Here is a 26,488-nt window from a genome sequence, read left to right as displayed (position 1 = left end):
TATTTATTATTTGTAAACTTTTTAATGATGGTCATTTCAACTGATATGAAGTGATACCTCTTTGTAGTTTTGGTTTGTATTTCTCTAATAGTGATCTTGAGCACCTTTTCATGTACCTGTTGGCCATCTGTATGTCTTCTTTGGAGAAATGTCTATTTAGGTCTTTTGATTGGGTTTTTTGATTTTTTGTTGTTGTTTTTATTGAGTTGTATGAACTTTTTGTATATTTTGGAGGGTTTCCCTGGTGGCTCGGTGGTAAAGAATCTGCCTGCCAATGCAGGAGATGCAGATTCCATTTCTTTGTTGGAAAGATCTCATGGAGAAGGGAATGGCTACTCACTCTTGTATTCTTGCCTGGAGAATTCCATGGACAGAGGAATCTGGCAGGCTATAGTCCATGGGGTCACAAGGAGTCAGACACAACTAAGCAACTAACACTTTTCTTACTTTTCATCTTATATTTAAGTCTTCAAGCCATTTTGAATTTATTTTTGTGTATGATGTGAGGGATTGAGTCATTTTAATTTTGCTCTTTCAATCACTGTAACTTAGAAAAAAAGAAAAAATATATCTCACTGTGTGAAAATATAAAAGCAATTTTTTTCATATTGGTTCATATCCTTCTTCAACTTCCATCTGGTAGTAAACTTGAAGTTGCAGTCAGCTGAACAATCAACACTAACCCCAGGGGATAATGGATAAACCTGAACGGTGCTCCAGATCCCTAGACTGACAGTTACATGACTCACGTCACTGACTCTAGAGAACAGCTCTTTGAGAGCAAAGAGATCTAATATAGTCATCTACTTAAACCCCGACTCCTACACCAGACACACTTAGACCAAACATCAAAAAAAGCAGGCAGCATTGTTTGTCTTCTCTTAGTTGTTTCCCCTTTCCAGGTGACCTGTGATATTGCAAAACCAGTCAGGATATTCTGGCCAGAGACCTACATCCGCTTTGTCACATTCTGTCTCCTTGTTCATGTCATGATTCTATGATATATTGAGGATAACATGAGACTTAGAAAATCTGGGTTTAGACCTCTGTTCTACCATGTGCTTGAACTCTGTATACCTTTCTATAACGGCAAGAATTTACCAGGCTTTGGGAGGATCAAATGAGATATTATACGTGGAATTTTTATTTTTAAGTGTGATTATTAGTTCTAATAATAGAGTTAGTTATGGGTGCAAAATACCAAACTCCAGAATGTTTTTTGCCATATATACAAGCCAATAAAGAAAAGTACTGAGATCATCTGTACCCTGGAATAAGCAATCTTAGTAAAGCACAGATTTTGAACTAGATAGTGGCAAAGTGCCACATATCAGAACTAACACATTAGCAAGGAATCACTAGGACACTCTGGAGAAAATAAAGAAATGCATGAATGAGTGGGTATGTGAAAACCCAGAGCACCTGCAGTCATGTAGCACCTTGGAAAATTGAGGGCGCCTGAGAAAAGAGAGTGGCTAGGTGTTAAGAGCAGGATATACACCATGGAAAGGTTGAAATTGAGAACATCACAGTTTTAACGAGGAAAGGTGCAATCAACATTAAAGAGCCCCATGACAACAAAGGTGAGAGAAATTGCTCATTTCATGGCAGAGTCTTGCTGCTGTGACTTCCAGGAGAGGAAAACAAGTGAAGTCGGGACTGTGGAGTGATTATATTATCTAATCCTGATTAAGAAATAGTGAGTGCATTTTTTTTTCAAGTTCAAAAGAAGAAATGGAACAGAAATGGGTTGAGAAGAAAGAGGTATGGGGGAAGGATTCCACATATTCTGTAAAATGAGGTTCCAAAAATCATCCATCTCTCTGAGGATGAATGTGAATCTCCCATAACCTTCCATTTCTAACGTCTAGTTTTTTTTCCTCTCAAATCACACTCTGGCTCCCTCACTGACCAGCAGCTAGCTGCTATCTGTCTTGATGAGCCTGTTGAAATCTCCTTCTTCTAAGTGGTTCTTGTCACACAGAACTACTCACATGCTGGGAAGGAAGTCTCTAGAAAACCCCACAGATGGCCTCCTCGCCCCACCCCCACCCACTCCATGTAGACCTTACCCTTTCAGTTTCTAACTTCCCGTCAAGGGCAGAAAGGACCTGCCAGGCTTGGTGTCAACGTGTGTTTAAGTGTGTTGAGAGGGATGTGGGGGCTGAGAAAAAAAACAACAGAATATTTCTGTCCTGTTTTTCTTATGCCAAGGAGTATCTTTCTCAGCCATCGTTTTGTTTCCAATTTCATGTGTTTGGCAAAGTGAGTTCTCTTTTGCTGGTTCATACTCTTTTTTTATATGAAAATAGAAAATTAGAAATAGTAGATGAAGATAAAATTTCTTTGGGGTGATACTTGAAAATACAGAAAAATAAAATGACTTATGTTGTATTACCATGTGGACATTAAATATTATCCTAAGATCCAAATAAGCCCCTAGAAAGAGATCTATAAAAGCGCTTCAATTATCTATAAGTGCATTAGACAAAATGTAAATTCCTCAGAGATTACCCTCTGATTTCATATAGTTAATGCAGGCTAAGTGAATTATCTACTTTTGCTTTATTGACTACGCCAAAGCCTTTGTTGTGTGGATCACAAAAAACTGTGAAAAATTCTTAAAGAGATGAGAATATCAGACCATCTGACCTGCCTCCTGAGAAATCTGTATGCAGGCCAAGAAGTAACAGTTAGATCTGAACATGGAACAACAGACTGGTTCCTAGTCGAGACAGGAGTACATCAATGCTATATATTGTCACCCTGCTTATTTAATTTATATGCAGAGTACATTATTTGAAATGCCAGGCTAGATGAAGCACACACTGGAATCAAGATTGCCAGAAGAAATATCAATAACCTCAGATATGCAAATGACACCACCCTTATGGCAGAAAGCGAAGAAGAACTAAAGAGCTTCTTCTTGAAAGTGAAAGAGGAGAGTGAAAAAGTTGGCTTAAAGCTCAACATTCAGAAAACTAAGATCATAGCATCTGATCCCATCACTACATGGCAAATACATGGGGAAATAGTGCAGACTTTATTTTTCGGGGCTCCAAAATTACTTCAGATGGTAACTGCAGCCATGAAATTAAAAGACGCTTGCTCCTTGGAAGAAAAACCATGACCAAACTAGACATTATATTAAAAAACAGAGACAATACTTTACCAACAAAGGTCCGTCTAGTCAAAGCTATGGTTTTTCCAGTGGTCATGTATGTATGTGAGAGTTGGACTATAAAGAAAGCTGAGTGCCAAAGTATTGATGCTTTTGTACTTTGGTGTTGGAGAAGACTCTTGAGAGTCCCTTGGACTGCAAGGAGATCCAGCCAGTCCATCTTAAAGGAGACCAGTCCTGGGTGTTCATTGGAAGGACTGATGCTGAAGCTGAAACTCCAGTACTTTGGCCACCTGATGTGAAGAGTTGACTCATTGGAAAAGACCATGATGCTGGGAGGGACTGGGGGCAGGAGGAGAAGGGGACGGCAGAGGATGAGATGGCTGGGTGGCATCACTGACTCGATGGACATGAATTTGAGTAAGCTCCAGGAGTTGGTGATAGACAGAGAAGCCTGGCATGCTGCAGTCCATGGGGTCACAAAGAGTCGGATATGACTGAGTGACTGAACTGAAGTGAATTATATCCTAAGCAAATGTAAGCTAAATTTGCTGTAAAAACTATATGAAACAGAATAACAAAAACCTATGGTTTCAGAACTACTTATTATCAACATCCTATCAGCATTCCACTAACATCAAGAAATCAAAAATTTACAGAGGAGCAAACTTGAGAATTACTTAAAGAGTCATATTTAATTTCCTCATCCGTTAATGGTTAAGCCATCAGAGGCCATGCCAAAGACAAAATTATACTTATGCAGAAGCTATTTGGTCAGATAACCAGGAAGATGTTTGAAGGTTCTAATTTGTAAAGTGATGGTGGTTTTCAGACCTGATCTTTCAGGACAAAGGGAACACAAAAGTTGAACCGATCAATATACCTGGAGAGTTCAAGGTGACTCAGCATTTGGGAGGTGAGCCTTCGCTGGCTAAACTTTACCGGTTGCTGAGTAACCTGGCTTCCCCCACTTCAGTTCAACCCAGAAGGGAGAACCCAGTGGGAACCAGGAAGGAGTGCAGAGCAGCAGGTGCCTGAGATCACAGAAGAGGGAGTGACGATGCACAGTGGCGTCTATAGACGTTCACTGCCAAGGTGCTCAGTCTAGCCCCCAGGGGGAAGCCAGGCACACACAGCTACTAGATACCCTGCTGGCACCAGGTGTTTTCTTGCCACATTATACCTCTCAGCATGAGCCTGAGCTGGGTCATCCACCGTTCCCTCTCCACCTTCTCAAGTCGCTGACAAAAATGTAAGGGGTTGTCACAGTGGGGGCTGTCACTGCTTCTTCCGCTGCCAGCCCCTCCTCCCTGGGTTTTGACCAGCCTGTAGCAGCCCTCTCCTGCCCCAGGAACTCAATTTGTGGTGAGAGGCACGTTCCCACATCCTGTTAAAGAGGAGCTTAATGCTCCCTTCAGCATCAGAGGCTCAGCCAGTTGGAATCCATAACAGCCCATTTGCCGTGAAGTAGACAGGGAGCTCTTGAGAATAGATTCATGGCTGGGTTCGACGCTCCTTAAGAAGCTTAGAAAATCTTTTTTCCTACTATCGTCTGTCTGATCAATCATGGAGAAATTCAAACAAATTCATCCCATCAGTTAGTATGTTTATGTATATATAATTATGGATGATTTGCATTGCTGTGTGGCAGAAACCAACACAACATTAGGTCCTTCCCTGGTGGCTCAGATGGTAAAGAGTCTTCTGGCAGTATAGGAGATCTGAGTCTGATCCCTGGGTCAGGAAGATTCCCTGGTGAAGGGAATGGCTACCCACTCCAATATTCTTGCCTGGACAATTTCATGGACAGAGCAGCCTAGAGGGCTACAGTCCACGGGGTCACAAAGAGTTAAACACAACTGAGTGACTAAAAGTTTCAGTTTTCAACACAACATTGTAAAAATATTTTAAATATTTAAATAAAAATAAATTAGAATTAGCAATTATGAAAAGAAATGCATTAGGAAATATGGGAGTGCTTATTTGGGTGGGGAGTGACAGAGGGGGAACATTTTTGAGGAAAAAAAAAACAAACAGGTCCCTGATTTTTCATCTCCTTAAGGAAACAGAGGACACACATTAAATACATAAACTATGATTCATTATGTACCTAAATATTTAGACAGTGTTAACAGAGATGAGAAGACTCTACTGCGGTTTCAATGTCTATTGTGGAACTTGCCATCTACCGTCTTGAGAAGCTGTGTCATAAGTACTGTATTTTCAGTCAGCTGCCAATGAACTCTATTCTGACAATCAAAAGCAATGAAAGTCATTTTATTATATAATTTCTAACAAAAAGGGGTTTTAAGACATTTTATTTTCAGACTATAATAACTGCACTCCCACAAAAAAAAAGAAACAATTCTCTTTTCCAAGTTTACTGGGTGTAGCAGATCAAGTCTCTTTTAAGAGAAAAGACAACTTATCACTCTGTGTGTGTGTGTGTGTATGTGTGTGTGTGTGTGTGTGTGTGTGTGTGTGTGTGTGAAGTTGGGGAGGGCTTGGCTTGGTCATGAAGAATATATTTTTATTTTCTTTAAGCAACAGAAATCAATGAGGCTAAATACTACTATTGCTCTATGAAAGTTTGAATTGCTTGAGTCTAATCCAAATTTTCACCAGCCTATTCTTACCTCAGGGATGGTAAATTTATTGGCTTATAGAAGAATGTGCTATCTTTTCAGTCTTTTTGCTATACTTCTGGTCAGTCCTGGGCTGAGTGAATCCTAAAATTGAACACTATGAGCCATCACTTTGGCAGGAACCGGGCTCTCCCGTGTAGTGCACCACTCCTCATCTGCCTCCTTCCCTCTTCGCTGGGCAGGAGTAGGGCTGACTCTCTGGAATACTTTCCCATTACATATGCATCTCATCTCAGCCTCAGATTATCCTCTGATGTCACTTTATATGGGGTTCTGTTCTGGGCAGTAGTGACAGTGGTAGGAACTAATTTTGTTCTACAGGTAGAACCAACAATTCAGACCATATTTGAGCAATGATATGTTATCTCAACATAGAAATAAAAAAAGAAAATCTATATTGGTAAATATAGTGGTATTTACATTAAATACAGTGGTAAAATTGATCAGTGATTAAAGAAAGAACAAAGAGAACCGGAGACATAGAGAAAGATTTGAATAAACTATTGTTATTTGCCAACTTCCTCATAAATAAAAGCATTATATGCAATCAAGTAAAATCATTTTCTTTTCTTATTCCATGGTCTCCATTTAGAAAAGAATAAGAGAATCCATAAGAGGGGTTCATTTTCCTCATGATTTAATTACAAAAGTGACACTACCACATCTTCAGGAAGCAAAATCAAGCTCAAAGTTATTTTATATTTTGTTTATTTATTGGCTGCACTGGATCTTAGTCGCTCTATGCAGGCTATCTCTGGTTGTGGTGACCAGAAGCTACTCTCTAGTTGCAGTGCATGGGCTTATTGCAGTGGCTTCTCTTGGTGAGGGGCACAGGCTCTAGGCACTCGGGCTACAGTAGTTGCAGCATGCAGGCTCAGTAGTTGTGGCTTAAGGTCTTAGTTGCTCTGTGGCATGTGGAATCTTCTCGAACCAGGGATCAAACCTGTGTCCCCTGCACTGGCAGGAGGATTCTTATCCACTGCATCACCAAAGAAATCCTCAAAATTATTTTAAATCCATTAGTTACCCAAGATTTGTGGGTATTTTATTTCGTTTGTGTTTTACAAGTGAAACTTTACAAAGATGAGACTTGAAAGACAAGAAACTTTGAAAACAATCTAGTGATAGTCTTTTGTGTTATTTCGTTTCTCTACCAGTTTTTTCTAGGTTTTAGAGTGTATTGCATTATAAAAATTAAAAACTGGCTTTCTGGTAAGATGTTTCTAATAATCCAGGAGTAAGAAGATTAACTCAAAGCTTCTCAGTCTTAGCACTGTTGGGACTGATAATTCTTAGTTTCAGGGGTCAGTCCTGGGTATTGTAGGATTAACAGCAGCTCTGGCCTCTATTCAAGAGTTGTCAAGAGCACTTTCTCAGTTAGCCATTTCAATCAAAGGCATTTGCAGACACTGCAAAAACTGCCCCAATATGAGAATCACTGGATTAACCTAATATCCAAGATGTACTTAAAACCAAGCAAAATCCAGTTGCCACTAACAGTGATAGGGCATTACTAATTTTTCCATATGAAAATATGTAGATGAACTAGCTACAAAAGAAAACATTTTCTTGATGTGTAATTTCCTGATATGTGTCCTAAATGCCATCTCAGTCTTTGTTTAAATATATATACTTGATTTGCTGCCTTTATGTAAGTTGCTGAAAGCAAAAAAAGATTTTCTGGAACCTGGAGTTGTTAACTAGAAGTTCAGAGGATGTAGCTAAAGTATTTTTGCATCTTCCCAGCGACTGTGGAAAACATGTTAAGTTTATATCAGTGAAGATGTATAATTCTCAGGAAGGGGAAAATATGAGATCTAAAGGAAATTCACTTCTATCAAGGGCATTTCTACAATTATATCTATGTAATTATAGTGCAATGGGTAATAGTTTTGGCTAAATATTTATGCAGATATTCCTTGAACTAAGATGGTTCAATTTAAGATTTTTCAACATTATAATGATGCATCTAGCAGAAACCAAACTTTGATTTTTGACCTTTCTCTAGGCTAGTGATATGTGGTACTGTACTCTCAGGTGATGCTCAGAGCTCCCAGTCAGCTGAGCAATCAGGAGGGTAAACAAGGTTAAACACCAGTACACTTACAACCACTCTGTACCTAGACAGCCATCCTGTTTTCCTTTCAGCATGGTATTCAATAAATTACATGATATATTCAACACTTTATTATAAGATAGGTTTTGTGTTGGATGCTTTAGCTTAACTAAAGGCTAATGTAAGGATTCCAAGCACATTTAAGGGAGACTGGGCTAAGCCAGAATGTGCGCTAGGTGAGGTGAATTACATGCACTTTCTACTTAAGGTATTTTCAGTTTATTATGGATTTATTGGGATGTAACCCTATCATAGGGCTATCATAGGGCTTTCCAGGTGGCTCAGTGGTAAAGAATCTGCCTGCCAAGGCAGGAGCCACAGGAGACATGGGTTTGACCCCTGGGTCAAGAAGATCCCCTGGAGGAGAAAATGGCAACCCACTCCAGAATCTCTGCCTGGGAAATCCCTTGGACAGAGAAGTCTGGAGGGCCACAGTCCATAAGATCTCAAAAGAGTTGCACGAGACTTAGCAACTAACAGCAGCAACAACAAACCCCATCATAAGTGGAGAAAGATCTGCACAAATTCATTAACAGATGGAAAAAAAATAGCAAATTACATCAAATAACTTTGGACAATAAGTTTTGAGTAATTTGAGATGAAATGTTTGTTTTACTTAAAATATCTTAAACTCTGAAATCTTCTACAGTAGATTGTGAAATACCTTTTCTTAAGGATAAGCAGAAGCCTGATCCTTAAATCATTAAAAGCTAAAAAAGTCCTGCAAACTAATGTAAGATGTTAATAACGGGAAAAAATATGTAAATTGGTGAGAATTCTCTATATTATCTTCTGAATTCTTCCATAAATCTAAAATTGTTGTAAAAAATAAAGTAAGGCTTTAAAAATTGTGTAAATAATAGGCACTGATATGGATCAATTGTTAAGGGAAAAAAGCAAAATTGATACTGAAAGTATTTAACAACTAGAATTGCTTAGGGACCAATCAGAATGGCTGCTGATAGTTTATCTTGCTGAGCTGGTGTACACAGGAAAAAAGTAAAGTGCAAAGCAGAGCTTCCCATGCGTATAAAATGTAGGGACAGAAAAGATGTATGTGTGTTTATTTATATACATTTTTATCAATATAGGCATAGCTTAGAAATAAACGTAAGAAACTGATAACAGTGGTTGACTGACTCTAGAGAGGAGTTGAATAAACTCTCCATGCAATTTATTGTTTAAAGCAGGTCAATTTTGAGAATAAAAGGGAGCATTATTTATAATTATTCCAGAACAATAAGCATAAACTTGTGTTGTACTGTTAAGTTAGGTATATGACCCTCCTAGACCTGGGGCAGGAGGGTTTAGAGAGTCAGTGTTCGGAGCAGGATTACTTTTCCCTCTATCATAAGATAAATTGTTCTTATCCTCTTCTTAACTTTTTCAAAGTAAAAAGAGCCCTAGAAAATGGAATGAATATTTAGTCTACAATGAAATCAGAATGGGAGAATGTTCAAAAAAAAAATTTAGCCATTTTTGCCTTTCTATCATTATTATTAAGGAAGAAATTCAACTATTATTGTTAAGATGAAGGGTGAACCTGGGTGTTGAAAATTTTAGCTAATAAACTTACTAAGAGTGATAACAACCAAAACTTCTAAACCTAAGTAGTCCATATAATAGATTAATAGTTGTGGATTTCGAGCCATTCAGGAAGTGAACATATTAGTCATTCAGTTGTGTCCAACTCTTTGTGACCCCATGGATTATAGCCCACCAGGCTCCTCTGTCCATGTAATTCTCCAAGCAAGAATACTGGAACGGGTTGCCATTTCCTACTCCAGGGGATCTTCCTGTCCCAGGGATTGAACCTGGGTCTCCTGCATTGCAGGCAGATTCTTTACCACTGAGCCACCAGGGAAGTATTAGTAAACACAGGTGCTGTTGCTAATCTGTGGCTCTTTCTTTCCTTGTCCTTCAACAACCAGTTAAAGTTTTGGAGGCGTGGGATGGGGGGGAGGTAAGCCAAACTCAAACATCATAACTTTACAATGTTACCCAGCAGTATGCTGGTTTCAGTCACATTGGTATAAAATTAGGACGTAACATTAATGATTGTAACTTCAGAATTTGGTCACTTGGAGAAAATGATGTTATGTAACTAGTGAATTAGAAAAAAAAAATCACAGTGGCAGATAATCATAGAATGTATATTATATTGCAATTCTTTGTCTAAGAAAATTTACATGCATTAACTCATTTAATCCTTTTACTTTTTAAAAAATAAAACCCAATGAGGAATAGATACTGTTACAATTCTCATTTTATAGATGAAGAAAACTGAGTTTCAGAGAGGTTAGGTAACTTGCTAGATCACACAGTAAGTAAGTAGTCGAATCAAACTTTGAACCCAAGTCAGTAATTTCAGACCTAGGGCTATTCACCCTGATGTTACATTGCCTCCTGGGTCTGGGTTGGCACGTGGGACTTAAATTCCAACTCCAAATCAACCACTTCCATATTTTTAAAGTAAAATCAGGGCATGCGGTTTGAGAATGGGTTAGTGTGTTTCGTGGATTCCCCCAACCCCTCCCCCACTCCAGCCAAAATTCAAGATGTGAAGTTACTGTGACTAAAAAGGATGTCACTGAAATCCTTTGGTTTCTGTTCTGTCACCAATGCAGTGAGAGAGGTGAACTATATATTTCCAAGGCTTCACTTGCTTTGTAAAAATAGGAAACCCTCCCAAGTTCCAGATACTCTTTAAAATGTCCTACAGATATTGATTTGTTTTATCTTCCTAACAGCCCTATGACATGCCTTTACTAGTCCCATAATAGAGGAAAGCAAACTGAGGAAATTTTTGTATTGATAATTCTTTTTGCATTTTGTGTTAAGATTTAAAGTCTTCTACAGCTATGATTTCAGGAGGCAAAGGCAAAACTTGTCTTCACCTGTTCCCTCTTCCAACAACCAGACTCTCCCTGGTTCTCTGGTCTTCCTGCCTGTTACCCCCAGGGATTGCTTGAGGATTTGAGAAAATCATGTGGATTTAAAAAATGGTCAAAGGAGGCAAGGTAGAAAGCAAAATATTCGCAGCAACTTGGATATAGCGTAATAAGTGAAAGGAGCAAAATCAACCTGGAAAATGCTACTTTCACTTGTTTTTCTCCTGCTGTCTAGGTTCCTTACTCCCATCTTGCAAGTACACATACATTATAGGTTAGTACAGAGAGAAATTCTTAATGAAAGGACCATTTCTTTTAAAAATCACCATTCACAGAATTCAGCTCAGTGCCAGCCTGAACAATTCCGCAAATATATTAGAACCCCAAGGGTTCTATACAAAGGAAAATGAGACAGTTTCTGGACTTTGTAGCCCAAGACAGACCTGAATCTGAGTCTCTGGTCTTACAGTTTCTGGCTGTGAGCCCTTGAATATGCTACTTAACATTTCTAATAAGAGTAGTTTCCTTTCATTGAGCCCAGGCTGAGGGTCAGGGAGGCACTTCACAAACTCCATCTTTAACGCACATGACAGTTCTGGCAGATACTGGCTATTATCCCCATTGTATAGATTGTATCACCGAGGCCCTGTGAATCAACGAGGATTCCAACCAAGTTCCCATGCTTTTACCATCACATCCTCTTGCCAGTTTCAACCTCAGTCCTCTTTCCTATGAAATGGAATTAAATGATGCCATCCTTCAAAAGAATGACATGGGGCAACATAGATAACATGCCTGGTTCAGAATCAAGCACATGTGTTTACACATTAAACAGTGGCTCTTATTATCATGAAAGAAAGTAACACAGGGGTATATCACAGCGCCTTCACAGCTATATGAGTTAAGAGGAGAAAGCAGTTCTTTCCAACCAGAGAGCATCTCTGGTTTCTTGGTATCTGAGTGGGGCCTTGAAAGAAGAAATATGCTCGGGCATGTGTCAATGATAGGTGAGTGTGGGAAACAAGAAAACCTTTCTAGGTGAATTTATAAAGCACAGAAATGGAAACTGTCCTGGTTACCTGTGTTTTTTGTTTTTTGTTTTTCAATTTCCTGAAAGAACTACAAAAGTTCAACTCCCAGCTTTTGAGAGAAAAAAGGAAACCCACCATGAATTTTTCCAGGTTACATAGGATTATAGTCTCAAAGAAGGTGACAGCCCGCCCTCTTTCCTAGGTAACACCCTGATTCTAGACAAGAGGGACAAAGAGGAGACTTGGAGAAACCAGCTTCTGGAAATGAGAATCTCCAGCCCCTTCCTCATCACCTTTCCAGTGTCCCAGACTCTATATCCCTTGAAAACGAGTGCAGCCGGCCTGCTAGTCTGGTTCCAGCTGAATCATTTACACTAAATATGTATCGATAAGTAGAACAAAACTTGTTTTATTGCTTATATATAAAAATGAATTGGTTTTTCTGTCACATCTCCCTGTGAACAAACAAACAGACTTTAAATATATATAAAAACAAGCACAGGCTCGCAAACCACAGAGATGTCAAATGTGGCTATGCTGTATAAAGTATGCAACCTAAATTTACAGAAGAGCTTGCTTTCATTTTTGAAACGCAGTTTCTCTTTAAGAGCCTCAGCTGTAAAATATGGAAGAAGTCTTTTGTTAGTTACTTTCACATTTTTTTCAAGTTCAACAAAACAGATAAATACCAAGTTCAGAGTAAATCCCACAAGAGAGCTAGAGAAACAGTGAGAGGAAAGAAGGAAAGATAAGTTGTGACTTAACAACAACAACAAAATATCAAGTCAGTCTAAGACAACCAAAAAAAGAAAAAAGTCTGTGTATCACAGCCCTCCCCTTTGAAGAAAGTCTCACAGCTTATTTTGCCATAGAGGAAGATAAATGTTACAATATCTCGTGAACCAATCAGCGACGCTGAAGGACTCAAACCAGGAAACCTTTAAAGTGTAGTATTTTAAATTGTGCAAGTGAGACTTCAGGTTCTCAGTGAGTGTTTCTTCCCTGTGCTTGCAGGATGGAAAAGCAGATGTGAAGTCCCTCATGGCGAAGTTTAACAGCGGGGGCAACCCCACGGAGGAGGTCTCAGTCAACAGCCGGCCCTTCAAGGTCCCGGGACAAAACTCCCCTTCAGGAGTCCAGGCCAAAAAGAACTTGTTCAACAACCAAGGAAATGCAAGCCCTCCTGCAGGACTCAGCAACGTGCCCAAATTTGGATCCCCCAAGCCACCTGTGGGGGTGAAACCTTCTCCTGAGGAAAAGCCTGACAAGGAGCCCAAGCCCCCATTTCTAAAGCCAACGGGAGTGAGTCCCAGGTTTGGACCGCAGGCTAACTCGGCCACCAGAGACCTTGAGGTGAAAGCAGGATTTCTGAAACCTGTAGGCCCCAAGCCCATCAACTTACCAAAAGAAGACGCCAAACCTGCATTTCCCTGGCCTCCTGGGACTAAACCTTCACTTCCCAGTGTAAACCAAGACCATGACTTAAAACCAGGCCCCAAGCCAGGCTCAATGCCTCCAGCCCTGGAGAGTGAACCAAAACAAGTCCTGTCAAAGTTGGCTGGGGCAAAAGGCAAATTTCTGTCAGCCTCACAAGATCTGGACCCCAAGCCTCTCTTCCCCAAACCTGTCTTTGGCCAGAAGCCACCCCTGAACACAGAGGATGCCCAGGAAGACGAGAGCCACTCCAAGACTGCGGCTCCCCAGAGAGGGCCCCTGGCCCCCCTGGCAGCCAAGGCCAAGCCTGGCCCTTTGAAACCAGCCAGGGAAGACCCAGAGAATAAAGAGCATGGGGGTGAGATGCCAGTATCTCCTTTTCCTGGAGTTGTTCTGAAACCTGCTGCAAACAGAGGGGCTCCTGGAGGCCTCCCCAAAAATACTGAAGAGAAGAGAGAAGATAGGAAGATGGACGCTGCTAAGAATGTCTTCCTGAGCAAAATTACTCAGGAAGAGTTGGCCTCTGGGGCTCCTCCTGTCAAGTTCTCAAAGACCCCTTCAAAGCTGACAACGACAGGGCCCTGGAGCCAAAGTCAAGACAAGGAAAAGGGGGACAAAAATTCAGCGACCCCCAAGCAGAAACCTCTGCCTTCCTTGTTAACCCTGGGACCCCCTCCACCAAAACCCAGCAGACCACCCCACGTTGACCTGTCGAAATTCCGAAAAGCCACATCTGGAAACAGTGAGTTCTTCTCTCCTTTGTTATTTCATATGTTTTGCTTCCCATCAGAGGGTGTTATAGCTTCTGGGTAAAAATCTGTAACAAGGAATGATTCCATCACTAGTACTCCTGTGTGTATGACGACTTTTCCTTGGCAGGTTTCTTTTTTTTTTTTTTCTGGTGTTGGACGTCTGAGGGAGTTGAAATCCTTAGTTCTATTCTGTGAGGAAGCGCCTTGAGGGGTCTGCTTTGTGGTCTTGAGGAGGAATACATCCGTTTGATTACTAGGTAGTTTTGCTTAATGATGACCATTTCCTTTATTTCCTTTGTTGGGTTTCATTTCTGTTGAATTAAGAATGAGGTGTGTTCCCTCTAGTACCACAAAGGCATTAGAAGGTGAGCAAACCTCCGAGTCAAGTGATGGAGCCCGGGGGACATTTGACTCTCTCGGTTGCAGGGTGCTCCTGGCATCCAGCGAGTAGAGGCCAGAGACGCTGCTAAACACCCCACAGCACACAGGACAGCTCCTCCCAAGAAAGAATTATCCAGGCCCGAGTGTCAACAGTGCAGAGGTTGAGAACCTTGTGACAAATGATTTTAAATGTCCACAAACTTATCATGTGTCTCGTAAGTCCAGTATTCAAATAAGAGATGCCCAGGACTTGTGAAATGGCACTTACTGTTGTATATTTTAGCTGCTGTTTTTCAGTCAGCGTAGTTTTCTGAACATTCCTGATTGCTAAAGTAGTACTTTAGGATAATAAGCCAGACAGAGGGACACATTATTTTCCTTCTGGGTAAACAGTTTAATTTTCTATCAGAGATGTTCCCACCCTGCTATAGCATACATTAAAAGTTGATCCTGAATGACTTGGTAAAGCTTGGGAACCCTCCAAGTGATGAAAGAAGCTCACTTGTGCTTGAAATGATCAAGACTTTAGGCAAATAATGTGCAATTGTTGTTTATCATGAGAAAAGGAAAAGGATGGTTACAAGTGACCACACCACTACTAGATATATCTTTTTTTACTTACAAGAGTGTGATCTATTTAAAGCAATTCTGAGTATAAAGGTAGTTTGTTTTATTTTGGTCCTGTAGAAACATTTTGCAATATGTCATTTCCCTGAGATCAATATTCTCTATGTCAAACCACAGATTAGTAATCAAATGCCCCATTAATCACTCACATAGAAACATTTGGAATGACCCCACGATCATCTGTTTTCTAGAGAGAGTCAGTCTTGTTCCACTTATGTCCTCATATGTCATCCATCATGTGCTAGTTCTAATACTGATCCATAACTCAGAGATTTTTTTTTTTAATCTTCTAAAGGACCCTTTCTAATTTCCTGTCTTAATTTTTCTGTGCCTCAAGTAAAAATGAGCTATCATAACCACCATTTTATGTCACTGACTTCATGCCAAAGAAAATGTCCTGGGGCAAAATAGAAATCCTTGAGAGGTTTCTTCCATGTCCTCCATCTTTATTTCCAGTGCACTACCTGGTTTGAATGGTGGTACTCAATGTCTGCTGCTGTGCTATTGACATGCCCGTGAAGCTCTCTTTTGGCTCTGTAGTCCCAGCAAGGTCAACCTGGAGCTGATTTTCAGTGAAATACAGCTCCAAGAGACTCAAGCAAAATTGCTTAGGAAGCCAAGTTGATCCTTGCCCTCTTTCTCCTTCTCCTTGCCACCCTGTCCCCATTCGATGTGCCTCCCCACTGCTCAAGTGTCCCATGACACAGTTAAGATTCTAAGTCTTCTCATCAATATACTCCAGCTCTACCCTCTGATCCCTTGATACATATTATGCTTCAAACTGTTCCTTCTTTATTCAACTCTTCCAGAAGTCAAAACTCAATCTTTTTTTTTTTTTTTGGTGGCAGGTGGGATTCTGAATTTTTAAAAAAATATATTTTATGTTGGAGTGCAGTCGATTAACAATGTTGTGATAGTTTCAGACGAATGGCAAAGGGACTCAGCCATAAATATATGTGTATCCATTCTCCCCCAAACTCCCCTCCCATCCAGGCTGCCCCATAACATTGAGCAGAGTTCCCTATCCTAATACAGTAGGTCCTTATTGGTTATCTATTTTAAATATAGCAGTGTATATATACATGTCAGTCCCAAACTCCCTAGCTGCTTTTTCCCCAAGGTAACCATAAATTCAAAACTCAATCTTCTTAATTTGAACTGACATCGAGTTGTTGTCAGTATAAAGCAATCCAGTTCATAACTAATTCTGAGTAACACCCCTTTACAGCATTCATGATTTTTAAAAGCATTTAATTTTTAACTGATTTTTTAAGTAGAAATTATATCTGGCTCAAAAACAACAACTATAAAATGAAATATAGTGAAAAATACTTTTAGTCAGTCTCCACCATTTGCTGGGTGTCCACAGAAACGACTCCTCTTAATTGCTCTATCTGTCCAAAATTTCTATATGCTTACCCAAGCAAATATATAGATATTAATCTTCTTGCCTTTTACTGAAGAACTAAAATACAGTATGCATTGCTTTGATCCTTTGATTGTATTTTTAAAATAAAAATACAATTCCTGTCTATCTTTCCACATTTTAATAAGAGGTTACTGTTGAGCTGCATGATATTCAGGTAAATGGATGACTTGCCTAATTGATGTAACAGTTTGTATTATTTCCAAACTTTTGCTCCTCAAAACAGTGCTGCAGAAAACAACTTTGTATATGTGCCACAAAAATGAACACTTATTTCCTGAACACAGAGAATTTCTTAAAAGTCAGGTCTGCTGACTCCTAAACCCACCACTGCTATTGTTCCAAAACCACACTAAGTAGTTTGGCATTCTGTTTAGGAAGGTTAAAAGAATACCAGAATTTGAAAGTGTATCATAGTATTCAAATTAATTGAAACCTCATCTAACTCTGTAGGTTTTCAAAACTCTAGAACATTTTTCCTAGCCTTCTACCTGATTCCTTCCTTTCCAGGTTCACATTTAATTCCTTAAACCTCTTTTCCAAATCTACCTTCTATCTTTTATCATCTTTGTCCAATATATCAGCCAGTAAGGGGACTTCCCTGGTGGTCCAGTGGTTAAGACTATGCTTTCCAACGCAGGGGGACACGGATTTAATCCCTGTTAGGGAAGCTAAAATCCCATATGCCGCATGGCCAAAAAGCCAAATCATAAAGCACAAGCAATATTGTAACAAATTCAATAAAAATTTTAAAAATGTTCCTCATCGAAAAAAAAAAAAAAAAAACCTTTAAAAATAAAAAGAATGCTTATCATTGATTGAGGCCTTGTTACATATTAGATACATGTTACCCCTGTTTATTCCTCCTAAGAAACCAATGGAAATGGGAATTCTACATGGAAACTAAAGCTCAGGGGGTTAGGGGACTTGCCCAAATCCACAATGTGACTAGGCAGGGAAATTGCTCCTGGGCATTGGGCACAGTCCCCCTGTCTCTGTGATTTCAGAGCCTGTGACCCCCTCATTACCCTCCCTGCTACTTTCCCTCTCTTGAAACATAAGATATTATGAAATAATAAATCAAGCATAAATGAAACCCACAGAATCTTCATCCTTCTCCCTTTCTCTGTCCTTTGGTCGAAAATTGTCATTTTTTTGTTTTGCTATAAATACCACCATAAATATTATAAATACCAGAAATAAGATCCATGTAGACAGAGAACAGTCTGTTTAACATTATCTATTTGGAGCACAGAAATAATATATTCTTGTTAGTTGTTTAGATTTGTCTTCCCACCAAAGTCTAATAGGAATTCAGTATTCATACTCTCTATAGCTTAGCAATTACTTTTAATAAACTATATAACCCATCCCAATAGAATTATTCTCAATTGAATGATGCTTCGATACAAAGTAAATATTATATCTATACAAAATGGCCCATATTGTAGATCTATTCCGTTACTTACTTGTAACCACAGCTTGAATATAACCTGTTACTTTTCTGAGCATGGAATGAACAGCTTTTCTTTTCTCCTGAATCATTGAAGGTACAAAGGCCTAAACTTAAAAAAAAAAAAATCCAAATATCAAAATGTTCTCTGAACTAACCTCTTCTCTGGTTCCTTTTGGTTCCTGAGCAGTAGTGAAAGGCCTTCCTCCCAGACACCAATGTGTGTGCCTCACAGCAAAGTGTGAGTTGCTAAGGACCCCTAGCCTGACTGTAGGTGTGCATGTAGGAGTTGATAAAACCTACCGGGAAACACTCAATCCAACCCTTTTTCTGGACTTGTTTTTAAAGCTAGAGAGAAACTAAAACTCATCTTTCCACACGTCAGCTTCAAGAATGATCAGCCCAGGGACTTTCCTGGTGGTCCAGTGGCTAAGACTCCATTCTCCCAGTGCTGGGGGGCCAAGTTCGATCCCTGGTTGGGGATCTAGACCCCACATGCCACATCTGAGAGTTTAAATGCTACAACTAAAAGATTCTGCAACAAAAATCAAAGATCCCTCATGTGACAACTAAGACTCAGTGCAGTCAAATAAATAAATATTAAAAAAATAGAGTGTGGAGAAGGAAATGGCAACCCACTCCATTATTCTTGCCTGGAGAATCCCATGGGCAGAGGAGCCAGGAAGGCTACAGTCCAAGGGGTCTTAAAGAATCAGACAGGTCTGAGCCACTTTCACTTCCACTTCACAGAATGATTTTCAAGTCAAAACTCACTGTCATAATAAAGTTCTCTTTAAACATAAAAAAAAATAAAATAAAAAAAGAGAGTGAGAGAGAATGATTAGCTCATCATCTTGACAACTGAAGGGGTAAGGCCAGGGTACCAGTGGGCAATTAACAAACGGCTAATGATGTGGCTGACCCATTCCCTCTCCGTTTGTATCACTTTAACTAATCCATCCTGCACCAACTTGGAACCGAAAGGTGCTTGGGTTATTTTCATCAGCAACTCGCTTGTTTCTAGGAGGGGCAAGATTTCCCATCACAGGCTCTGAAACTCTCATGTCTCTTCTCTTTCTCTCTCCTTTTACATGTATTCTCTTAAAATCACCTTATTAGATTGTATATTTGAAAAATGTTTGGTGTCGGTGTGTGTTGATCCTAACTACTGCATGAAAAAGGGATTCAATGCTCAAGCACATTTAAGAAGTGTGAGGCTGAGTGGATCCTTTCAGCAGGATTTCTAGAAGCATTACTACACTGCTTTGTGCTTGGAATCTAAGAACAAGGTACTTAAAAACATCCCAGGACGATTTCTCTGAAACATTTCACAAATTGAGTTATTTCAGAACACTGAAAAAGCTGAATCAAATACTATGATCTTCTCATTCTTCGTCTTTCCTCTCCAAGGTCTAAACCTCTTTCGTTCTTCTAAAATAAACCAGCTCCTCAGTCTAATCCCTGTTCTCTTGAATAACCTATTCCCTGCTGTATTATATTCCACCAGCATGCTTTCTGTGTTTTTATCCAAATTTTTATCACTATTATAAACAATTTTCATGGTCTTTGTTTTTATATCCTGGCATATAATTTTGCTTTAGAGAAATCTGAAACCACCCTGAACTCCCCTCTTTGAAAATGGCTTGCTTTTCTGTCTGAATTCCCAAAGGAATTTCTGTCTTTACTAAGGTTTAAAACTTAGCCCAGATGTATCTGTGTCAGTCATTCTATCACCAGTATTTTCTGAGATGATATTCCTCTTAGTTCTCAGAGATTTTCTGGTCCATGTACATGGAGGGGTCACCACTTCTTTTGATCTGATTAATGGATGACAAATGCATCTTCTCACTTTAATCCAGTGTGATTAATGTTTCTTCCCCTCAGAGCTGTGATTTGAGTTCTGAGTATTGCTTTTAATCAGCTCACCTGCAAAATGAAGGTGAGCTGTGCTGGTCTTGAGGGCAGTCCTTGCTGGGGACACGAATGCTGTTCCATTTTCTGACCTCTTGTTTAGGGCGTGTGCACAGGCAAGGCCAACCATGGCAACTCATTCCCCACTCTGTCTCTGGGAAAATCCGGTTGTGGTATTTAGGGCTTTCATACTATAGATTTTGCCTTGACCTTCCCCAGGCTATTCATTCACCCCGAGTCCACTTCTCCAACCTGGTGTGTATCAGGGAGCATCCACAGATTTCCCTAGAATAACTGTCTCCCCCACCCCACCACGCCATCCCGCTCTGAGCCCACATAACAAGTGGAACGCCTCACTTGCCTCCTGTGGCACCAGACTCTGTTTCTTCCCTTAGTCACTAATTTTTTGAAGTTTATTCAATGAAGTTCTTTTCCTTTTCTTGTGCGCTGGCTGCAACTGAGTTTGGGAGAATATTTATCTTGCTTTATTTCATTTTTCCTATTTTATTTGGTAATTAGAAGAGAGACACCCTGTAAGTCCCTCCCTCATTGTTCAATACCAACTAAGTATTTCAGCTGTAATCCAGGGGTCAGCAGTATTTCCAAAGGGACCTTGTGAAGTTCACCCCTTGGCAAGACAGGCAGCAAGACGGCAGAAAGGAAACTCATGTGACTCGGAGTGCCTACGGAGAGCTTTGCTGTGGACCCTCTGGACTGGGCTCACTGGCATGGACACTCGTATGACCACTCCCTCCTGCCTCCCCAGGCTTCCTATTCTGAGGAGTCTTCAGGACACACTCAAGAAGAGGTGAGGGGGCTACCCGATGGGGGCTTCCCCTCAGACAGTTGATAGCGTCTGACCTCTACCGACTACAAAACCCTGAGAGCGGTCATATTTTAAGCCTTTACCATCCAATCAGTTTATACTTAGACTAGGACAGGAATTAGATACTGGCTAGGAAGATGAGCCAGGGAAAGGAAAGGCCCACCAGGCTGACTCCTGGGGAGGGCAGAGTCCCCCCTCCAGGGTCACTGTCACCAGTAAAATCCCCTCAGAATCTTGAAGTTCCTGTTTTCTTGCTGGGGCATCAAAATTCATTTGGCCATCAAAATTCATTCTTAATGGCTCAGGCACCAGCTAGTCTTTTAATGTTAATTTTGACACAATTATCCAATTTTATCCTTTAACTCACAGGAAAAACTTTCCTTTCAGTGACAGTCACCATGCTTATAAGACGGACTGTTGCTTTTCCTCGTTATGAGAAGAGAAATTTCGGTAAAACCCAGTTTGAGGCAACATGCCATGACTTACCCTGATATAATAACTCTTCCGGTGACCAAGGGGCAGGAATTGGCACATTTTAAAGCCACTTACAAAGCAAAATATGGAAATATTGCCCAATCAACTGGCATTATATTAGCATTCACGTAATATATGTGCTATATCAGAAAAGCTATGGCCACTTATAACATAAATGAATATATTGTTTTACAATGACTGACTGGCTCCATTACTCTTAAAGTATGAAATGCATACAAGATGATTTAATATATAACAAATTTGGTCAACAGTATTTAATTCTTTAAATAAACATACAAAGCTGTTAAGAGAGTAAATCCTAAGAGTTCTCATCACAAGGACAAACTATTTTTCTATTTCTTTAATTTTTATCTATATTCCATGATGGATGTTCATTAGACCTATTTTGGTAATCTTTTCATGCTGTATATGTCTAATTATTTTGTTGGACTCCTTAAACCTACACAGTACTGTATGTCAATTATATTTCAATAAAACAGACAAAAGTTAGACATGCAACCCATAGAGATAAAAACAATAAAATGAAATTGCAGTTTAGTTGAGGACAGAAGGGGGTAAAAAAGAAAGTCACAGCTAAGAGTCAAATACAAATATATATGAGTCTCATAATCAAATACCTGCCAGCTTTTCCTTAATTTCAATTGTACTTGTACTTTAAAGTTTTTAAGAACCTTAGATAGGAAGATTGGGACAGACTTACATTCAGTCCAGTTACTGGACAAGAGATCTCTTGCTTCATATAATCTGCTAAAATAATTTCCAATCCAAGCCAAAGAAAACCCTTTTTATTTTTTTCAAAGAATTGGAATTTCACGATATTCATTTGCCACTGGAGGCTCCTTTTTTAACTCCCAATAATAGCTATTTTTGAATATGATGAGTTCGAATGCAAAAAATACCTCTTTGTGCATGTGTATTTTATTCTCAAAACAAAATGAATTAACTTTGATAACACAAGAATAACTCCAATTATTAGAAGAGCAAAATATGCCTCAGAAACAGAAATCCAGCTACTTGATTTTGTAAAAAAGTACCTGAAAATATTTTATCCTTTTATTGATAGAGTAAGCACAATCGACTGAGCGACTGAAGTGAACTGAAGCACAATCATGATGGTTTGGCATGGCTCTAAAGCCCAGAGAACCATCTAGAACAATAGATTGTTTTTCCAACATATGAGAAACAAGGAAGAGAAAAAAAAGTCCATATGCAGGAGAATCCAATTGCTATATTAACTAGTAAATACGTAGGCAAGAAACCTATTTCTCTTCCATTTAAATTGCCACTAAAGAAAAAAGATTATACTTCATGTTGTCTGGCAAAGCACAGGTAGAAAAAAACACCCAAAGATGCTATCAAGAAAAAGTAACCGAAGATGAGACATCTGTTGTAGAAAAAAACAATCTGTATAAAAACCCAATTGAGGTTTTTCTTTCCCCAAAGTAAGAACTTGCATTGTAGAATCAGCTGTTTGCATTTGTTAACAGAAGTCTGCATCTCTCTGCAGCTGAGCTCCTGAACACCACAACAGCTCTTTTGGCCAGCGTGCTCCCAGGAACCGGGCAGGTGTTTCTCCAGGGGCCACAGTGGGTCTGTTGAGGTAGAAAGGGGCACAGGGAAGTTCTTGCCACATAATGCCCACCACTCTCTTTTCTTGGTTTTCGTTTCTTAGAGCAATAAGATAGCTCATCTGATTTTCCAAAGCAACCCCTGTGGTGATCGGGTTACTGCAACCAGGCAGATAAAAATCTGTCCCCACAAAACAGCAAGGCAGATAAATATCACAGAGATCCAAGGAGTGTTTCAGTGTTTGTTCTCCTCATCTAGAATGAAAGTTGTTCAACTGTTGTTAGGTGGGGAAAGAAGCTTCTAGGCATTACTCTAGTAATGCCCAAAAGAGTCCCTCTCAGTGGTTTGTTTTTAAATCCTACAACAGTTCCTATTTCTCTTCCAAATTGTCACCTTAAACAAGTTGAGATACATCACGTGTTCTCAGTTATCGAGGGTCTAGTCTACAACTTTTCCCTGTTCTCCAGTCTTTAGCTTCTGGTTCATCTAGAAGGGATAAGAAGGCCACACACACACACACACACACACACACACCACAATATAGCCTTGACTGGCTCCTCAGCCATTTTCTTTCAAATGCTGCTTTATATGGAAGGAATTTTAAGCAAGTCTGTAAAATACAGTTCAGTCATTCATGTTACTCTCAGTTAAAGAGGATTTTGTAAACCAGATATGAACAGTTTGACAAGCAGGAAATCTCACGCTTTAAGAAGCTGTCTTTGATTCCTCTGAAGACTTGAGTTCTCAGGCCTCAAGAGGAGGAGTTAGTCTTGCTCTGGCTGAGTGGCATGCAAGGTTTCTAGATCACTATCTTCTGCTCGATCTCTATCTACCACTTAGGAACGCCTGATTTCTCCACTGACTCTGAGTGATTGTCTAATGGACCCTCGCTTTGAGTGATCATAGTTTCTTAGGCATTACAGCCTGCTATTACAAAAATATCATCAACTGGTGACTTTGCAACAACAGACATTTATTGCTCACAATTCTGGAGGATGGAAAGTCCAAGATCAAAGCACCAACAGATTCAGTGTCTGGTGAGAGCCCACTTCCTGGTTCATAGGTGGCTGTTTTCTCTCTGTGTCCTTACATGGCAGAAGGAGCTAGAAAACACTCTTGGGTCTCTTTCTTAAAGGCATTAGTCCCATTCACGAGGGCTTCACTCTCTTAACCTAATTACCTCCCAAAGTTTCCAACATCATCACAATAGGGATTAGGTTTCATGTAAATTTTGGAGGAATACAAACATTCTTTGCCACTCAAATTTGCAAATGAGAGCCCACTGCGCCCCCAGCCATCAGCTTCCCTCCTATTTTCTTGCTTTGTTCTTCATTCTCTTCTTCTAAGCTATGTTTCCTCTGTAAAAATCTTATTCTTTTCCATCCCTCTCCACCATCACCACAAATCTCTTTATTTTGGGGACAGTGAAGCCTGGGGAGTAAAACCTGCAGAAAAACTGAGATTTATGGAGGCATGAGGCTCAAAGAGGTGGCTGAATTCTAAACTACTAAGAAAGTATGGCTAAATACATGCGTCAACATGATTTTGAAGTGGAAAAGCTAAAGTAGGAAATAAAAAAAGTTGCTAACATTCTCCTGAAAAACCTGGATAAAGTTCATTCCAAACGCCAGCCTAGGTTTCTGGACAAATTTAATGGTCCCCACAGAAGATAAATGAATAACCATGTGACCTGAATTCTCAAGGTCATTTCTTGCTTTAAGCTCCTGAGTCTAACTGGGATCATTTAGCAACTGCCGCCCTGACCCTGTTCCATACTGCAACACCCAAACAAGACCTGGCTCTTTCCTTTAATTTTCACTGTGAATCACTCACTGAAGGCAAGAGTGTGCATGACTGACAGACTTCAGTAAAGGTGTGTGGAGACAGGAGTTAACATTGCTTGAGGCTAGAGGTGTAAGATGGAACTTCGGCAACCATCATTCTTCAAGAACAGCTGGGCATTTTGCAACTCAACCTTCTGTCCCCACCACAGTGACTCACCTTCTTCTTTCTTTTCCTCACTTCTTTGACTCCTCTTTCTCAATGGCAAAGAAAAATGGGAACACTCTTTCCATTTTCTTATTCAAGTTGAAAAGTTCAGTTGTCTCTAACCCAAAGTCTGGAACTCAGCTGGGGTCTTCCCTTGCACATAAGCAGGAGTTTCATATTCAAAGGCCATCTCACCATCTCTTGAGAGTGGAAGGAGTTTGCAGGGAGGGATGGCCAGGGGTGGGGAGAGTGGAAATGGTTTTATTTTATATTGCAGTTGATACCCATTTTATTACTAGATTTAAAAAACTGATGATGAATAGAATATATCCAGGAGAGTTTGGTTGGTCCTTATAGAAGTACAGGAACTGAATTGTTCCAAATTGGTATTATAGTCAGGTTGTTTTTTTCTTTTGTTTACTTTCAGTGTCTAATAACCAGGGATTCTTTAAAAATTAAGAGTGCTAGAGAGTGGTTTTCTTCTATGAGATCTGGGATTTGCAAGTTTTCAGACTTCTGCCTGAATTAAAATATTACAAGGACAGCCATGGAAACCAATGTCCCTTACACGCCTTCCAGATCTTTGTGATACTAAATGGGTCCTAAAGAAAAAGACGACCAAAATGGATAGGCTTTCTGATCAACAGTGGATATGTCATATATTCAGAAGAAGCGAAGAGAACATCAAAGTTGGGTCTTAGTCCTTCAAAGTTTCTCAAACTTTAAATGCTTAGGAATGCCCCTTAAACTTCTAGTTCAAGAAGCCTGAAATGGAACCCAAGAATCAGAATAGTTATCAACATTACCAAGTGGTTCTGTTGCAAGTTGTTTCTGAACCACAGTTAAGGTTTACCGCGGTTTATGAGAACTGTTCCAGTAGGGGAGGGGTAAGGGGAATAACGGAAGAGGAAGGATTTCTAAACCAGAGGTATTTTCCTGTAAATGAAAGAAATACTGAAACAATGAGATAGGATATTAGAAGTTAGTGATTACATCAAAACATGGAAATGACTGAATGATCTGTTTAAGTAAACAAATAGTATCCAAGTGTTGATCTTAAAAATTTGCTTAGTTAGGGAAAGTGAGAAGGTGCTATTCAAATATCTACCATCTAGGTGGCTGGTACTGGAGTTTTGAAAGTCTTTTGCTGTATCGGGCATTAACCTGTGTGATGCTGGATAACAGAGGTATCCAGGGGTGACTGGGGGGTTTTGGAACCCTCAGGAGCTTCAACTAGTTAGACTGTTTTAAAGGCTGGTGGTTAAATCACACACACCAGTTGGCTGGTACACCCCAGCTGCTGGCCAGCCTGGAGGAGTGCAGTGCGCCCCCACAGAACACCCGTCATCAAGGACTCTTGCCACTTGCTCCCTCTCTCTCCTTTCTTCCTTTTTTCTGCTCTCAATTCTCCTCTCTTTCCACTTCTTTTCTTCCCTCTGCCCTGCAGTGACCATCAGGTTAGTTCAGCAGTGTGTTTCACGTGGCACTTACAGTTACTATTCAACAAATTAAAAAACCATACTTAGCACTACTGGTGGTATGTGTATGTGTGTGCGTGTTCTAGTCATACTGGCTCTGTGAGCCCATGGACTGTAGCCCAGTAGTCTTCTGTTCATGGGATTCTCCAGGCAAGAATACTGGAGTGGGTTACCGTTCCCTACTCTGGGGATCTTCCTGATCCAAGGATCAAACCCACATCTCTTGCATCTCCTGCCTTGGCAGGCCTGTTTTTTTTGTTATTGTTTTTTTTTTAACCACCGCACCACCTGGGAAGCCCCATTGGTGGTACTCAAGGCAGAGGAAAAAATGTAAGTGCTCAGA

At 40.0% G+C, this 26,488-nt stretch overlaps 1 protein-coding gene across 5 annotated transcripts in view; it reads left to right on the top strand.

Moving 5' to 3' along the window:
- The window catches only part of FYB1 (FYN binding protein 1), a 166,398-nt gene that overhangs the window by 58,694 nt on the left and 81,216 nt on the right, over positions 1 to 26,488 (top strand). For all 5 annotated transcript variants that reach the window (XM_065905612.1, XM_065905610.1, XM_065905613.1 and 2 more), the window contains one exon: positions 12,819 to 13,980. In XM_065905612.1, the coding sequence (XP_065761684.1) occupies positions 12,846 to 13,980 (1,135 nt within the window). In that variant the 5' untranslated portion in view covers positions 12,819 to 12,845. The remainder of the gene's footprint in view (positions 1 to 12,818; positions 13,981 to 26,488) is intronic.

Source organism: Muntiacus reevesi, chromosome 14 (assembly GCF_963930625.1).
Source record: "Muntiacus reevesi chromosome 14, mMunRee1.1, whole genome shotgun sequence".
In the NCBI taxonomy this organism is placed as follows: domain Eukaryota; kingdom Metazoa; phylum Chordata; class Mammalia; order Artiodactyla; family Cervidae; genus Muntiacus; species Muntiacus reevesi.
The sequence above is the reverse complement of the archived record's forward strand: the minus strand, read 5'-3'. Positions and strand labels throughout refer to the sequence as shown.